This window comes from Mobula birostris, chromosome 4, assembly GCF_030028105.1.
Source record: "Mobula birostris isolate sMobBir1 chromosome 4, sMobBir1.hap1, whole genome shotgun sequence".
NCBI lineage: Eukaryota > Metazoa > Chordata > Chondrichthyes > Myliobatiformes > Myliobatidae > Mobula > Mobula birostris.
In genome coordinates, this window is record NC_092373.1 from 33,433,363 (window position 1) to 33,447,860 (window position 14,498).

The 14,498-nt window shown below is 39.9% G+C and overlaps 1 protein-coding gene across 2 annotated transcripts; it reads left to right on the forward strand.

Annotated features, from left to right (window-relative positions):
* The first annotated feature begins 750 nt into the window (after nt 1-750).
* LOC140196250 (GPI mannosyltransferase 4-like) lies at nt 751-7,302 on the forward strand. Of its 2 annotated transcripts, none has more exons than XM_072255118.1 (3): nt 751-832; nt 3,797-3,952; nt 5,140-7,302. In XM_072255118.1, the coding sequence occupies exons 2-3, from the start codon at nt 3,835-3,837 to the stop codon at nt 6,768-6,770; spliced, it is 1,749 nt and encodes a 582-aa protein (XP_072111219.1). In that variant the 5' UTR covers nt 751-832; nt 3,797-3,834; the 3' UTR covers nt 6,771-7,302. The 2 variants fall into 2 exon arrangements, with proteins under 2 accessions (XP_072111219.1, XP_072111220.1); XM_072255119.1 differs by having other exon boundaries at nt 760-818.
* The last annotated feature ends 7,196 nt before the right edge of the window (nt 7,303-14,498 follow it).

The following is a 14,498-nucleotide window of genomic DNA, read 5'->3' on the forward strand; positions in this document are numbered from 1 at the left end:
GCTCACCTACGTCACACCACACGGCACATAACGAATAAGATGACACGTTAACTCGTTAATTAGCTTTTTTTATTTTGAGGAAACAGTTTTAATTCCATTACCTCCAAACTTTTAAAATGCTGTGTATATACTTTAAAAACACACAGGCTTAAAAGCGTGCCTGAAACGTCGACTGTACCTCTTCCTACAGATGCTGCCTGGCCTGCTGCGTTCACCAGCAACTTTGATGTGTGTTGCTTTAATTTCCAGCATCTGCAGAATTCTTGTTGTTTACGCTTAAAAGCAATTGCGTCCAGCACGGGGCAATTTCTATACTGTATCACGACCTGTTCGGTTCATGTTAGTTTCCCTTCTCTTCTCCCCCGCTTTTATTAATCCGGCTCGTCCTATCAACCTGACATGCCGAACCTACGGGACAGAATATTGCCGACCCTCATTTCATGCGGTCTTTATAAACTTGGAAAACTCCAATATTACAGTATTTATCGGAGATCAACGTCAGTCTTGAACCTGCCAGCTGCCCTTTTCCCTTGGGAGTGTTGATCAAAATCTCGCTTCGGCGTGAATACAACAAAAGGTCAGTCATGAAAACAGAAAGCTCAGCCCGTTTCCTGTCGGCAGGGAACTAAATCGCCCCCGTTGAACGTGCGCCTTTAAAGTCTTCTTGCCATCCCCTTGACAACTACGCAGGTAGAGCGCCATGACGTCAAGATCAAACAGCCAATCAAGATGATTGTATTTGAATCTGTCTACACGGCCCTTATGTTTGTTCTTCCACAGGCAGCTGTTCCGCTCCCGATGTCGGGTGTCGGTCAGAGGTAATATTGGCGAGGTGGGTAACAATGACGGCCCCATGGCAGTACGACAGGGAGGGAAGCGCTACAGGTGTCCCTTCCGCATTGCCACAGGCTTTTAGTCTCTTTCCCCTTTCGCCGGGCACATGACTGCCCTGCCTAGAGGAAGGCTTAAACATCAGCAGTGGGGCAGGTTTTCCATGTCGGTATACCTATCACCCAGCGAGTGGACAAGGTGTACACTGGAAGTCTACACCGTTGTATTCTCGGCATTACTGCAAGCTCTTATTTGGAATAATTGAAAGAACTTCTTGTGGTCATTGTTGGAATGCAAGAGAAATACACAGTAAGCTCTCACACACGGCCCTATAAAAATGGACAAACAGTTTGAGGGTCCGTTGTTGGCATTTCTTTCGTATCTGAAATGTAGAGTCAGAGAATATGATGTTGAATTGTCCTGTTAAATGATGGAGCAGGCTGATCCTGTTTCCTTTATTCTTATAACGCAAACAATAGGAATTCTGCAGATGTTGGAAATTCAAGCAACACACATCAAAGTTGCTGGTGAACGCAGCAGGCCAGGCAGCATCTCTAAGAAGAGGTACAGTCGACGTCTCGACCTGAAACGTCGACTGTACCTTTTCCTTTATTCTTATGATAGAGTGTCATGGGATGTTTTGCATCCACCTAGCAAGACAGGGCTTTGGTTTATTGGCTTCTCACAATACAGCACTTCCTGACAGGTGTCATCCAAGACTTCTGATGTTGATGAAATAGCCATCAAAAGAACTAAACCTAAAGCTGTAAAATTATTTGCTGCCCAGTGCAATTTTCTTTTAGTTTCTGATTGGACTATTGTGCCACAAGACCTATCATTACTGACTAACTTCTTGGTGTGGCTGATTTGTACAACAATATGTCCCACATTGCAAGGACTTGTTCAGCAAGCAATGTACTTGTCTAGATTTCTGGTATAGTCCCAGGTATAATTGTGGAATAAGAGTAGTTCAGTGGCATCTCTTGGATTGCCTGTTACTTTCATGTTCCAACAACTTGCTTTATTTTGTCACATGATCCGTCTGCTGAGTTTATTCTTTCTCCTGATCACAAGTAGCCAGTCAAATCTTGCTTTATTAACTACACAGTAATTAACAGCTGACACAATAATTGAATTTAACTGTACTTTTAACTAAATAAAACATCCATTGTAGCTTATTAGAGCCTTCAAATAAAATTGGACTTCAAACCATACAGGAATTTTTTAAAGCATCTTCAGGGAGATGAAAGAAACGTATCAGTTTGAAGTTGTGATTTCAGGATCTAGCCGTGAACATTCAGTTCATGGTTTGTGGTTAAAAGAGAGCCAAGAGGCTAGAATTTGAAGAGAACATTCATCTTAACAGTTTACAGGGCTGGTTGTTACAGTGATGGGATAATGCCATAGAAAGTTCTGAAACAGAAATGAGAATTTCAAAATTGATGTTTTGCATTACCTCAAACTAAATTATGTAAGCAGCAATATTCCTGTAATGCAAATGGATCTTGGAGTAGTATAAAGTGTGAACTTGGTTAGGTAATTCAGCTTTCCGTTTGAGGAGAGTGCAAGTTTCTATAGGGTCAAATGTGAAAGCCTGAATACGTAAGCACTGGAAGACTAAAGTCTGAAAGAGGCAAAAGGAATGAGTAAAGATTTCATCAAGAAATAAAAGATGTGAGCAGAAATGTGCAATGAAATGAAAGTGGAAATAGCTGTTGAGTGGAAAAACTAAGAGATAACCAGGCATCAAAGTCCCTCCCCGATTCTTGAATCCAAGGATTGTGTATGGAGTTGTATAGATACAATTTATTCATGTTGCTTGTATTCTGACATTGTTGGGCAGCTATTTATATTTTTCATAAAGATTTCACGGCAAAGGCAGGGCGAGTGGAGAGGAGGAGAGGCAGATTTCAGGCCTGTCCACCTAAACCGAGAGCGGGGTTTGATCGATCCAAGCTCCAGGCCAAATTGGAAAGGTCAAATATGAGTGGAATTGTGGTGGTGGTGTCTAGGCCCGGAGTGTATCGATGTGCCAGGGCCCGGGTCTGAGTGTGAGGAACAACCTAATGTTTGGATGCTTTAAACGCTGGGCCGGATTGATTGAAAAGGCAGGGTGTCAGGAAAGAAGCAAAAGTCGGGATGGAGCTGCTGGCTACTCTGCGACTTTTACTTGGCTCTGCGCTGAACTTTGGCTTAGGCTGTGGCCTGCTGTGGGCTTTATGTCTATGGACTCACTTTTGTTCTGAATGTTATTTGCTTATTTTTATTGTTCGTAGGATTTGTTTCTTTTCTATCTCCACATTCGATTTTTGATGGTCTTTTTTATGTGTTCTTTTAGATTTCTTTGCTTTTTGGAAGCCTGTAAAGAGATGAATCTCAAGTTTGTATAATGTCTTCATACTTGATAATAAATGTTCTTTGAACCTCGTGAAAAGATGTTAATATTTCAGAGCAGGGAACCTTGTTATTACACTTTAACCATCAGGCTTCTGAAGCAGAGTGAATAACTTCACTCACCTGAATGCTGTACTGGATCAATGATGGACTCATTTTCAAAGACTCTGCAATTCATGTTCTCAGTATTATTTATTGTATTTGCACAAATTGTCATCTTTTGCACATTGATTGTTAGTCTTTGTGGCTAGTTTTTCATTGATTCTATTGCATTTCTTTGTTCTATTGTAAATGCTGGAAAGAAAATGAATCTTGGTAGTATATAATGACACGTACATATTTTGAAAATAAATTTACTTTGAACTTTGGTTCTGCTCTTGGTTTTCTCTCCTCATGCATACTGCTGACCTGGTTAGTGTATAGAGCTTTGTTGTTTGATTTCATAGATTAGGAGGACTTGTCTTAATCTTTTGTTAAAACATAAACATATACTTCCTAAAAGTGTTACAAATCGATGCATTATTACTTTGTTACATATGAACTAATAAGATATGCATTTGTTTTTGAACAGCATGCGGCAGTTTGGTATTCTACAGTAAGGTGTACAGAATGGCGCTCAAATTATTGTGGCTGGCTCTTGGTGTGGTCAGGGTACTGTGGTGTTTAGCACCACAAACTGGCTACATACATCCTGATGAATTTTTTCAATCTCCAGAGATTATGGCAGGTAAAGCAGTTGATGCACTTGTTTTAGTGTTTTCTCCCTTGCTAATAACTTGCTTCTGTTTGTTCTTTCCCAATTAAATCCCTTCGTCTGCCTTGCCTTCACAAAGACTGACATCAGTTGGCACCGCATGCTGTCAACTGCATTATTTTGGGTTCCTGGACCTTTTGCTTTGTTTTACTACCTGTCGGCAACTTGTTTAATTTCACAGGCCAGTTTAAAACCATTGCCGTCATTAGTAATATTTTATCTGCAAAATTCCTTCCAGTTAATGCATGGAATAATAATCTTGAACTGAAATGCTGCTCAGTAACAGTGTCATAACATTTAGTACAGCCTTTAATGCCTCCCCGTCACTAATTTTCCCTGCAGCTTAATGTTTTGTATGTCTACTTCCCATTTCCAGTGTTATTTGTTTTTTAGTTCCATTTCTTTGTGTGTATTTCATTGATGTCATTAAATATGAAGGGATATGTAAAGTGATAGTGACATTTCATAAATAGCGTGATGCAGTAAACCTTGTATCCTTTACTAAAATGCTCAATCTTTTTTTCTGTTTTCATCCCCTTATGCTTGTAAACAAACTGGATTATGATTTTTGTAATATTTTGCTAGGATGAGGCCTCAATGAAGCCACAATCAAAAAGAGTAGGGAAGCCAAGAAGATAAATCAGGATCAGGCAAAGTGAAATATGTATTTAAAAAAATATATAGGAAGAAATGAAGAAAGAAATGGCTTTCTTATTTTTGAAGCTCAGGAGAAGAGTTAATTCAAGTAGGAGATGGACCAATTAATTTCAATCTTAATGCAGTGAAAAGACTAATTGTGGAAAGTAGTAAGAAAGCAACACCAAAGATTAATAAGCATATTGATTTAGTAAATAAAAATTGCTTTGCATGCTGCTTAGATTCCAAAGGTCAGAAGAGAATCATCAATAAAATGACTAGCATTATATCCTCTTTCGTTGATAAGGAAGAGAAAATGAGAACTAAAAAATAAAGTCTTCATGGAACCAGTTTTAGCGGTAGATGAGACAATTTCATTAGGGGCCAGAGGAATTACTGAGATCAAGAACTGAAGGAGATTGAGTTAATCTCAAAGGTAAGTGGGTAATATATTGGATATTGTTGCTTCTGGACTGCATATCAATATAATATGCTTATATTGAATTCATTTTTTTTCTTTACAGGTGATATTTTGAATCTCAAAACGTTTCGTACTTGGGAATTTAATACCAGTTACCCCTGCAGATCAGTACTTTTCCCATTGGTCACCACAGGCTTTTCATTTACAGTACTTAAAGCCTTAAACAATAGTGGCCTTTTTGGTAACATCATAAACAGTTACACTTTATTGGTTTTCCCCAGGTTCTGCCTAACATGCCTCTCATTTGTATTGGACTATTCTGTATACCAATTAGCCTGGGTCTGGAGAGTAGATCCTTGGAAGGCTTTAACGCTGCTAGGTGGGTCACATGTCATGTTAGTTTTTTACACTAGAACATTTTCAAATGTTATAGAAGCAGATTTGTTTGCATTGCTTCTGTTGTTGGTCGCTATCGACACAAAGCAAGCAAATGTGGGCCCAGATTCTGGAAAAAAGGACAGAAGGAAAAATAAACATATTGGGATTGTTTTAGCTGCTGGGTTTTTCAATAGGCCCACATTCATTGCTTATGCTTTAGTGCCGATGTTCCTGTGGCATTTTTGTGATCAGAAAGGGACATTTCAGTTCAGTTTAAATCGTTTTATGACAAATTGTGTTAGCATTTTGATTTCTGCAACTGCAACCAGTTTTCTTTTCATTATGACAGATGCACTATATTTTGGGTCATTGATGTCCAAATGGGACTGGGTTTTGAAAGATGGGAACACTATGTACAAACATATTGTTGACATAAGCCAACATTTAGTTTTAACTCCTGTCAATCTTATTTTGTATAACTTAGATCAAAAAAGCCTTATTGCACATGGGAGTCACCCTTGGTTTACACATTTAATACTGAATAGCTTTCTACTGTTTGGTGGCCTTCATTTGTCTGTTGTTGTATCTGGTATCAAAATGATGATCAGCAAGTTTGCCTACAAAGCCAGCTCTTACACGTCTTGCAAAAAACAATCCGAAAAGAAATTGTTGGCACAGCTTTCTCTTGCTTCCCATTCTGATGTGTATTTGTTCCTTGTCTATTTAATCCCCATCATTATTCTGTCTTTGTTTAGTCATCAGGAACCAAGATATATTAGTCCACTCATTGTGCCACTTGTTATTCTCAGTGCTCCAAAATGTAATATGTTCCAATGGAAAGTTATTATAGTCCTGTTTAATATCTTGGGGTCACTGCTATTTGGCTGTTTGCACCAAGGTGGTCTAATTCCTTCTCTGTCCTACTTGGAGAAAATTCTTCATTCAAGGAATCATGGGGTGAAGCAGTATGAGTATGATTTGGTATTTTACCATACCTACATGCCTCCAAGGTATCTTCTGAACTTTAAACCAAATGAAGAGTTCATCAGAGTCATTGACCTGTCTGGGTCTGATGTGCAGGTGCTGAACAGCACAGTGAAAGGGCTGCTTGACAATAGCTATTCCAAGCACATTGGAAAGAATCAGGAAAAGACTATCTATATCATTGCGCCGGGTACTGTTCAAAGTGCTATTGAAAACTGTGGATTCTATTGGAAAACTGTGAAGTCCTTCTTTCCTCATTTAACTATGGAAGATCCTCCTCACATTCCTTCTCTTCTGTCGAAAAATGGATTAAGCCAGCTGAGTCTTTACATTTTTGAGGTGGATATACAGTCAAAGAACACGGAAACCTAGTTCTATGTTTTCCTATCATCTGTTGTACAGTTAACTATCCTGAAACATGGATTTATTGTAAAAGAACTTGAATGTTTTAACAGAACTTCAAGTTACTTCACCTCATTTGAAGTCTCAACATGACAGAATAACCATGTTTAAAGATTTGTCATTTTAACAAATCATAGAATTACTGTGCAAAAGAAATGGAGGGAAAATATTTGGTTTCTACAAACTCAATCAAGATATTTAGAAAATATAATGATACTGTATATATGGTGCTCCAGGGTAGTATGCAATGGTACATATATGTTTATATAACCTGTAGTATAATTTGCTGGTTTTGGGGGTTGATGGGGGTTGCAAATCCTTTGCAGAGGAAAGCTTATCACTCTGATAGTAAATCAACTTGAAGTACATTCTGCTATATAATGATGTGCGATGGAAGGATGGAAGAATGACAGACATAAAAGTGGATTTCTGCTGGGATAAGATGTTTTGTATTTTGGGGAAAAAAATTACAATACAGAAAAAGAAATTGACTTGTATCTTAGTAAGTTTCGGTGATATTAGTTTGTTGAGTGTACAAATGAGGTGTCCAAAGTTACTTTAATAAATATCTATGAATAGATATGCATATTTATAGACAAATATGATCACTGTTTTAGAACATAGATACCTACAGCACATTACAGGCCCTTCGACCCACGATGTTGTGCTGACTATTGACATACTCTAGAAACTGCCTAGAATTAACCTACTGCATAGCCATGTACTTTTCTAAGCTCTATGTACCTATCTAAGAGTCTCTTAAAAGACCCTATTGGATCCACCTCCACCACTGCCAGTGGCAGTGCATTCCATACACCTACCACTCTCATGGACACGGACTCCAAGATATCTCTGATCCTTCACACTGCCATTACAATTCTAGTTAATACTATATTCTGTCTTCAAATTTGAACCACTTCACACTTAACTGAGTTGAACTCCATCTGCCACTTCTCAGCCTAGTTCTACATCCTATCGATGTCCGGCTGTAACCTCTGACAACCCTCTAGACTATCCACAACACCCCCAACCTCTGTGTCATGAGCAAACTCACTAACCCACCTTTCTGCTTCATCCAGATCATTTATAAAAATCACAAAGAGGAGGGGTCCCAGAACAGATCCCTGCAGAACACCACTGGTCACTGTACTCCATGCAGAATATGAACCATCCACAACCACCCTTTGCCTTCTGTGGGCAAGCCAATTCTGGATCCACAAAGCAAGGTCTCCTTGGATCCCATGCGCCCTTACTTTCTGAATGAACCTTGTATGGCCTTACTGAAATCCATAAATACTACATCCACTGCTCTACCTTCATCAATATGTTTTGTTACATAATCAAAGAATTCAATCAGGCTCATAAGGCATGACCTGCCCTTGACAAAGCCATGCTGACTATCCCTAATCAGATTAGGTCTCTCCAAATGCTCATAAGTCCTGCCTCTTGGGATCTTAAACAACTTGCCCACCACTGAAGTCAGACTCACTGGTCTATAATTTCCTGGGTTACCTCTACTCCCCATCTTGAAGAAAGGAACAACATTTGCAACACTCCAAACCTCTGGTACTTCTCCAGTCCTTATTGATGATGTAAAGATCATCTCCTGAGGTTCAATAATCTCCACTGTTGCCTGGGGTATATCCTGTACAGTCCTGGCAACTTATCTAACTTAATACTTTTCAAAAGCTCCAGCACATCCTCTTTCTTAATGTATATATGTTCAAGTGTTTTGTCTGCTGCAAGTTATCCCCACAGTTGCCAAGGTCTGAAGCAAAATATTAAATACCTCCGCTACCTCCTCCATCTCCATGCACATGTTACCACTATCGCACCTGATTGTTCCTATTCTCATACGGCTCATCCTCTTGCTCTTCACATACTTGTAGAATACCTTGGGGGTTTTCCTTAATCCTGCTCATCAAGGCCTTCCCATGGCCCCTTCTAGCTCTCCTGATTTTATTCTTAAACTCCTTCCTGGCGACCTTGTAATTTTTTGAACGCTATCAGTACCTAGTTTCTTGAACCTTTTGCAAGCTTTTCTTTTCTTCTTAACTAGATTTTTCACTTCCTTTGTACACCATGTTTCTTTTACCCTACCATCCTTTTCCTACCTCAATGGAACATACCTAAGCAGAACTCCATGCAAATATTTCCTGAACAATTGCCACATTTCTGCTGTGCATTTCCTTGAGAACATTTGCTCCCAATTTAGGTTCCCAAGTTCCTGCCTAATTGCGTTCAATTTCCCCCTACCCCAATTAAATGTTTTCCCAAATTGCTTTACTATGTACTCTAATGATTTGAGTACGTATGTCAGAGGTATTATTCGCAACTCTGCAGATGACATGAAGATCAGTGTTGTAGATAGCGATGGGGATAGTCGGAGGTTACAGGATGATATTAATCATTTGATGAATTGCAATGGCAAATGGACTTTAATCCTAATAAGTGTGAGGTAAGATATCTTTGGCAGGACTCTTAAGGGTAAGATATAGATAATGAATGATAGAGCCTGAAGCAATATTGAATAACTTCAATATTGAAGTAGAACGTCAGTGTACAAATACCAGGATCCCTAAAGGTGAAGTGAGGGTACATACATACATGCACAAGGAGGTCATGGTACAACTTTACGAAAAATTGGTTAAGCCACACATGAAGTACAATTATCATCACACTGATTGTACTGGAGATGATGCAGAGGAGATTCACCAGGGTATTGTCTGGGATCGACTGTTAATGTGGATAGGCTGGGCATGTTTTCCTTGGAGCGGAGGGGGTTGAGTATGGTGCCTGATTTGAAGTACACAAAATAATGAGGGGTGTAGATAGTAGGAAACTTCCCTATGGCAGAGGTCTAAAACTAGAGAGCAGTTTTAAGGGGACCCTGAGGAATAACTTTTATCCACACAGGGTAGTGGGGATCTTTAATGCATTTTCTAGGAGGCAGGTATTTTTACAACATTTAAGTATCTGTGGAGGCACATGAATTACCAAAACGGAAGGATATAAGGCCAAGTTCTGGAGAATGGATTAGTATGGATGGGTACTTGATGGCTGACAGAGATGGTGAGCAAAAGAGCCTGCTTTTGTGCTGTATGACTGTTGTTTGTTTCCTTAAGTTATTAGGTATTTGAAGAATGAATTATTTTAAGTCTACAATGCAGTGCTTGAGGATTGTAGCAAGACTGACAAGAACCTAGAAAACTAATAGGGTAAGGGAATCTTTTCAGAAAAGGTCATGCCTCAGATATTATGGATTTTGCATTGTATATATTGACCTGAGGTTTCTTAGGTTATGGCACTTCATATCAGAAAAGATTACCCTTCTCACAGGAATAGTAATAGACAATTATTCCATTATACTTTACAAGTTGACTTGAGACTAGTTTTGTTTTTATAATGAATGACAATATATGTGCAATAACCTTTGAGAGATTGCTAGCAGTTTATCAGTAATTGGGATTACAGGTTAAATCTCTCTTGTCTTCCGTTGTCGGGATTTTGTCACTGAGGCAGAGATTCATGTGTATGTCCTCTAACCTGATTTATTGCATTCAGTACTCACGATATGGGTTCAGGTACTGCAGTGTACTTTGCTTCCCAGAAACATGGCTCACCAATCAGATGCAGCGCTGCAGTCCGTGGGCTTCACCGTCCACCAAAAAGACAGGGCATCTGAGTCTTAAAGGTTGAAGAGGTGGTGTATGCTTTATGATTAACTCATCATGGTGCACTGACATGGTTGACCTGTCTTAATCCTGCTCACAGTGCCTGGAACATCTAGTGGTCAAGTGTCGTCCATTTTATCTGCTGAGGGAGTTTTTCACCATCATCCTGGTAACAGTGTACATTCCGCCTCAGGCCAATGTCAACCAGGTACTGGAGGAGCTGAGCACCATGATCAGCAGTCATAAAACAGCACACCCTAATGCCTTCCCTAACACTGTGGGGGATTTTAACCAGGTCAGCTTGACCAACATATCACTTGTGGAACCGAACAAGCCAATACACTAGACTACTGATATACCACCATTAAGAATGCCTTCCATGCCATCCCATGCTCAGGCTAGGGAATATTGATCACCTGACTCTACTTCTACTACTGGCATATAGGCAGATACTAAAGATCGCAGCACCAGTGGTGAAGATCAAGAAGGTATGGTCGAGGCAGGTGGAGGAGCACTTACAGGACTGCTTTGAGTTGGTGGAATGGATAATATTCAGGGATTCCTCTTCAAATCTGAATGAATATTCACAGATGTTTCCAACTTCATTAAGACCTTTGAGGAATAGTGTGTCTTTGAGAACTTACTAGACGTACCCAACCCAAAAGCCATGGATGAAAGTAGTGGTTCGTAGTCTGCTGAGGACCAGATATGTGGCATTCAGAACCAATGATAAAGAACTATACAAGAAGTCCAGGTATGACCTTCAGAAGTCTACTTTAAGAGTGAAAAAACAACTCCAATTGAAGTTAGAGGTGGAATTGTATTCATGTCAGCTCTGGCAGGGTTTGCAGGCCATTCATACAAAGCGAAACCTAACATCACGAATGGCTGTGAAGAGCTCAACGCTTTTTATGCATGGTTTGAAAGGGGAATAGAAATACACCTGTGTGAATCCTTGCAGTATCTGGTTCTTCTCTTAGCCTTGGATCATCTGGACAATAGCCGTATCTACGTCAGGCTGCTGTTTATTGATTACAACTCAGTGTTCAACACTAATTCAGTTCAATTCAAATTTAATTGTCGTTCAACCATTCACGAATGCCCATCAATACAGCCAAGTGAGTCAGCATTATTCTGGGGACAAGGTGCAAACCATGGTACCAACAGTCACACGTCACAAAGCAGAGCTTAAGGTTAAGGATCCCTTAGGGAACAGTGATCACAATGTTATTGAGTTCACTTTGAAATTTGAGAAGGAGAAACTAACTTCCAATGTGTCAGTATTTCAGTGGGATAAAAGAAATTACAATGGCACGAGAGGGAAACTGGCCAAAGTTGACTGGAATGAAGAACGACACTACCATGGCTGATAAGTGAAGAAGGAGTCAAAGTGAAAGCAAAAGAGAGGGCATACAAGGAAGCCAAAGCTAGTGGGAAGATAGAGGATTGGGAAGATTTTAAAAACTTGCAGAAGGAAACTAAGAAGGTCATTAGAAAGGAAAAGTTGTATAATGAAAGAAAGCTGACAACTAATATCGAAGAAAATTCTAAAATAAGTAAAGGGTAAAAGAGAGTTGAGGATAGATATAGGACCAATAGAAAATGACGCTGGAGATATTGTAATGGGAGACGCAGAGATGGCAGAGGAACTGAATGCGTATTTTGCATCAGTCTTCACAGTGGAAGACATCTGCAGTATACTGGACATTCAAGAATGTCAGGGAAGTTTAGTATGTGCAGTGAAAATTACGACTGAGAAGGTGCTCAGGAAGCTTAATGGTCTGAGGGTGGATAAATCTCCTGGACCTGATGGAGAGCACCCTCTGGTTCTGAAGGAATTAGCTGGAGAGATTGCGGAGGTATTAACAATGATCTTTCAAGAATCGATAGATTCTGGCATTGGACTGGAAGACTGGAAAATTGCAAATGTTAATCCACTATTTAAGAAGGGTGGGAGGCAGCAGAAAGGAAACTATAGACCGGTTAACCTGACATCAATGGTTGGGAAGCTGTTGGAATTGATTTTTAGGGATGAGATTACAGAGTACCTGGAGGCACATGACAAGATAGGCCAAAGTGCCTATCATAGGCACTAACATAGTGCAATTTTTTGAGGAAATTACAAGCAGGGTAGACAAAGAAGATGCAGTAGATGTGGTGTCCTTGGATTTTCAGAAGGCCTTTGATAAGGTGCTGCACATGAGGCTGCTTAGCAAGATAAGAGCCCATGGAATTACAGGGAAGTTACTAGCATGGGTGGAGCATTGGCTGATCGGCAGAAAACAGAGAGTGGGAATAAAGGGATCCTATTCTGGCTGGCTGACGATTACCAGTGGAGTTCCACAGGGGTCAGTGTTGAGACAGTGCTATATTTTACGATGTGTGTCAATAATTTGGACTATGGGATTAATGGATTTGTGGCTAAGTTTGCAGATGATACAAAGATATGTGGAGGAGCGGGTAGTATTGAAACAGAGAGCCTACAGAGAGACTTGGATAGTTTAGGGGAATGGGATCAGGTTAGAAATGCGGAGGCAGCTTGAGACCCTGCAACAGGACTGAGGGGAAATGGTGAGACAGAGGCTGGCAGTCATAAGGTGGAATCAAACAAGGAGGCAAATGCTACCTAAATGGAACTAGTCCTGACGAAGGGTCTCGGCCTGAAACGTCGACTGCACCTCTTCCTACAGATGCTGCTTGGCCTGCTGCGTTCACCAGCAACTTTGATGTGTGTTGCCTAAATGGAACTAGGTTGGGATGGGGCCTGCAGGAGTGGAGTTTGGAGACAGATAAGGAGAGAGGAACACAGTGGGCAGATGGAACCAGCTGGAGTGAATAGAAGATGAACAAGAGAAAATCTGCGGACGCTGGAAATCCAAGCAACACACACAAAATGCTGGAGGAACAGCAGGCCAGGCAGTATCTATGGAAAAGATTAACAGAACGTTTTGGGCCAAGGCCCTTCATCAGGACAGAATTATGGTTTAGGTTCTGTTGAGTTTAAATTGATTATATCAATTACATGTGAAATAGTACCATCGTTATTTGGAAAACCAACAATTTCAATAAGCTTATCTAAATTTATTGATAACTTTACAGACCAAAAGAGCAGCTGGCGAATTTATTTTGATCTTTAAGAATACTATTATATTTTAAATTACTATTTTGGTTCTCTTCATTTCCTAATGAATACAGGCCCTTGCTTGGAGTTTAAGTTAATTTCCTTGTCAGTCCTTTTCAATTGGATTTTCCTTTCAGGCCACAGGTCCACGGAGTTTAAGAATCAGTTAGTCAGGAATTTTCTTCCAATATTTACCTAGTTTGAATGTAATATGTATGACAATTAGATTAGAACAGAACATGACTTCTTGATACTGTTTCACTAGTTCTGAAATTCAACTACCACAACTAATTTCCACTTGCAGTGACTACATCCCAGTAAAGTATAATTGGTCCTGTATGTCTTATTAATACCATGTTATAATTCCTTTAACCACTTCTTGTTTTCAGTCATTTTGGTTAAATATCATTGCACACCTCCACAGCAAATGTGTTATCAGTTCAATTTTTCAGTGTGACGAAGCTCCAAAACTCAATTAAGAATGACCAACAGATATGATGGAGGTTAGGTACACTGCAGATGCTCGAATATGGTGCAACAAGCAATACTGGAAGAATTCAGCAGGCCAAGCAGCATATGTAGAGGCAGAGGGTACAAGTCAGGTCTAGGCGCTGAAGATTTTGCTATGAATGGATAATACAACATGTACACAGCAGATCTCAAAATTTAAAAAAAAATCAGGTTTCTTGGAAATTAAGCAAATATAGTTGGTAGAAAATGCCGTCCACGCTGTTCTTACCATAAGACATAGAGGCAGAATTAGGCCACTCAGCCCATTGAATCTGCTCTGCCATTCCATCATGGCTGATCCCAGATCCCAGTCAACCCCATATAGCTGCCTTCTTGCCATATCCTTTGATGCCCTGACTGATCAAGAAACTATCAAATTCTGCCTTAAATATA

Excerpts from the sequence above, each read along its gene's own strand:
- LOC140196250 (XM_072255118.1), top strand. The coding sequence starts at position 3,835 with ATGGCGCTCAAATTATTGTGGCTGGCTCTTGGTGTGGTCAGGGTACTG. Across the intron at positions 3,953-5,139 it reads ATCTCCAGAGATTATGGCAG|GTGATATTTTGAATCTCAAA; the intron begins GTAAAGCAGTTG and ends TTTTCTTTACAG.